This window comes from Grammomys surdaster, unplaced genomic scaffold, assembly GCF_004785775.1.
Source record: "Grammomys surdaster isolate TR1022 unplaced genomic scaffold, NIH_TR_1.0 270, whole genome shotgun sequence".
In the NCBI taxonomy this organism is placed as follows: Eukaryota; Metazoa; Chordata; class Mammalia; order Rodentia; family Muridae; genus Grammomys; species Grammomys surdaster.
In genome coordinates this window covers 3,608,696-3,611,534 of record NW_021604711.1, presented here as the reverse complement: position 1 = coordinate 3,611,534, position 2,839 = coordinate 3,608,696, and the positions used below count along the sequence as shown (strand labels likewise).

At 48.7% G+C, this 2,839-nt stretch overlaps 1 protein-coding gene across 2 annotated transcripts in view; it reads right to left on the bottom strand.

Annotated features, from left to right (window-relative positions):
* The window catches only part of Fam183a (family with sequence similarity 183 member A), a 9,636-nt gene extending 8,295 nt beyond the window's left edge, over positions 1-1,341 (bottom strand). For both annotated transcript variants that reach the window (XM_028776643.1, XM_028776644.1), the window contains exon 1: positions 1,148-1,341. In XM_028776643.1, the coding sequence (XP_028632476.1) occupies positions 1,148-1,286 (139 nt within the window). In that variant the 5' untranslated portion in view covers positions 1,287-1,341. The remainder of the gene's footprint in view (positions 1-1,147) is intronic.
* Between the last annotated feature and the right edge of the window lie 1,498 nt (positions 1,342-2,839).

Here is a 2,839-nt window from a genome sequence, read left to right as displayed (position 1 = left end):
TGTCTGTGTGTGTGTCTGTGTGTCTGTGTGTGTGTCTGTGTGTGTGTCTGTGTGTGTGTAGTAGCAGTGCAGAGCAGAGCGGGCACTGGGAGGATCTTGGGTAGGACAGGGTGGATGGGGCCACATGTAGGGGTTCACAATGGATGGAGCTGGATAGGAATCAGAGCCAGAGCCAATGGAACCTTGGAGGCTGGTGGGTTGAAATTTCAGCTCAGAAACTGCAGGAGGCAACCAAAATGTTTACAAAGGGAATCGTAGGCTCTGGTCTTTTAACATATGTTAAAAAAAAACCAAAAGGAGTGGGCCAGGGGAGAATTACTTGGAGAGTAGCTTGGAGTCCCTCAGACTACCTCAAACCCTCCTAAGGGTTCATACACCATAGCAGCCTACTCAGACGCTAGCTGAGAGTGAGGGGCCTAAATAGATGGAGGGGCTGCGCGTGCATTCTGACCTTTCACTGGGCTGCACAGATGTTAATTGGGAGAACTGTGGCAGGTGACCAGTGTGTGCACCAACGTGCAGTGACGTGAGGACAAATGCTGAGCTAGTGGAGCAGGGTGGTTAAACCAGGCCAGCAGAGCAGCAGAGGATGGGAAACATTCACCCAGCAAGGCACCCGTGAGCTGCTCCGGGGAGGGCTGCTGGAGTGCGGGGTGGGACACATGAGTCTGTTTCAAGCACAAGCATATTCACAGAGCCCTGTGAAGTCACAGAGGAGGGAGACTGTGGGAGGCCAGGAGGAGGAGTGGCTCTACTGAGGTTAGGGTAAGGGAGTCTGTCAAGCTCTGCACCTGGTAGCCCACCATTTCTAAGTCTTAAGGAAGTCTGTGGCAAAAAGTCAAAGCAATAATAGCAAATCATACAAGGAAAACACTCCTTGGGTGTATTAAAAAGAGACCAAACTGCAAACAAAAAGCAGACATAAAAACCCTGTTGCAATTATTTGAGAAGCAAAACTACCCCATAAAGCGTTTATCTTTATTCTACATCTAAAATGTTTCATTCTGGATGCATTTTAATGCATCTATTGTGCCTGGGGTGACATGGGGAGAGATCCCCTCAAAGCTCAACTGTCTGAACTCTAGATGACTAGAGGCAGAGGATGCTTGCCCTCCCACTCCCCCCCAACCCTCTTGGGCCTGCTCACCCTTGCGCAGGGGATTCACATGATACTGCGTGTACAGCTTCTGTGCCCGGAGCTCTTTGAGAAATAGTTCCCGCAAGATCTGATTCTGGTGAACCTCATCCTGATTCTTCATCTGCCCCACACGTCCTGCCATAGCCATATTCTTGATCTGAGAAGTTGAGCTATCTGACCTGCCCTTGCCAGGAGAAAGGTCGCCTTCTACTGTTTCCAGGCAACGGGTATTCCCCTTGTGTTCAGGCCACAGCGTCCTTTCTGTTTCTAGGCAACAGCGCCCAGGCTCTGCAGCAGCCCCCCTCCCTGGCAGCCTTTCCCTGAATCTGTCCACTCCACCCCTCCCAGCTCGCAGGCTCCTAGTGTCTCATTAGGCTTCCACCAGTGTCGTCGGACCCAGATTCAGCCTCTAGATCTTGAGCCGCCCCCTGTGAACTGCTAGGAAAGAGCTGCTGTTCTTTGGACCACCCACGAAGAAGAGACTGAAAAGTGCACCTCAGAGTGGGTGGTCACTTCCTAAAGATGATTTGGGGAGGAGCCAGAGCTGATAGGTTTGAAAGTAGGTGTCCAGAATTAAAATAAACAAAAAACACCTACCTCTAACACACACATACTCACACACACATGTGCACTGGTGGGTGGGGGAAACAGAGACAGAGTAAAATAATCTGACTAGTGCAAGGAAACAAACAGGACCACTACCCTTTCTAATCTAAGTAATTTGACATCTTAATGATTTATTATTTTTACAACGCTAAGGGTTGAACTCCAGAGCTTCTGCATGCTGGAGAGCTGCTCCAACACGGAACTCTATCTCCAGCCCTACCCTTTTTATTTTAAGACAGGCCCTCACTAAGTTGCCCAGGCAGAGGTTGAACTCGGAATCCTCCTGCCTCAGCCTGCTGAATCGCTGGGATTATAGGCCTGCCCTACCAGACCTAAGCGCTTTCAATTTTTGGTTGTGATAAAGTGTGCATCTTCTAAGAGCTCCTGTCTTCACCATTCTCAAGTATCCGGCCCAGCTGCATGAAGTAGGGGCGTAGTGTGAAACCCAGCTCCTGAACTCACCCCTTGGCAACTGTCCTCTGACACCCCCCTCCCCTGGCAACCACCATCTTTCTTTTTATTCCTATGTTCAACCGTTAAGCATCTTCTATAACATGGTTTATTTTAAAACGGACATAAGTAACCTATAACAGGCAAAGAATCCACCCTGGCTCTAGTGAGCAGCTAAACACAGATGCTAAAGCTTGTGATCTTTTATCCATTCACCCATTCATACGTTCATGACCCAGAATGTTCAATGTGTGATAGATAGTATTGCACTTGTTAGGTGTGTGGCCATTGCTGTCCCCAACCCCCACATCTACTGAGGACTTCGTTATTTTTTTTCTTTTGGCCTTTCTCCTCAGCCTTCAGGGTTCTTTGTCTCTTGTCTGCAGAACCTCTCTACTCCACATTTGTGTGAGCTCACATGCAATCACCTTTCAAAAGCCTTACCAAGCTGTAGAGTCCCTCTCCACTGATGCTTTATTGAAAACTTAGTTACTTCACAAAATGTCCTTGTTTATGCCTAAGCTACCTAAGGTGAGACACATCCTCCCTCCCTCCCTCCCTCCCTCCCTCCCTCCCTCACTCCCACCAAACCCACCCACCAGACAGAAAAAAGAAAACTAAAAAAAAAAAAGGAAAGAAACCGAC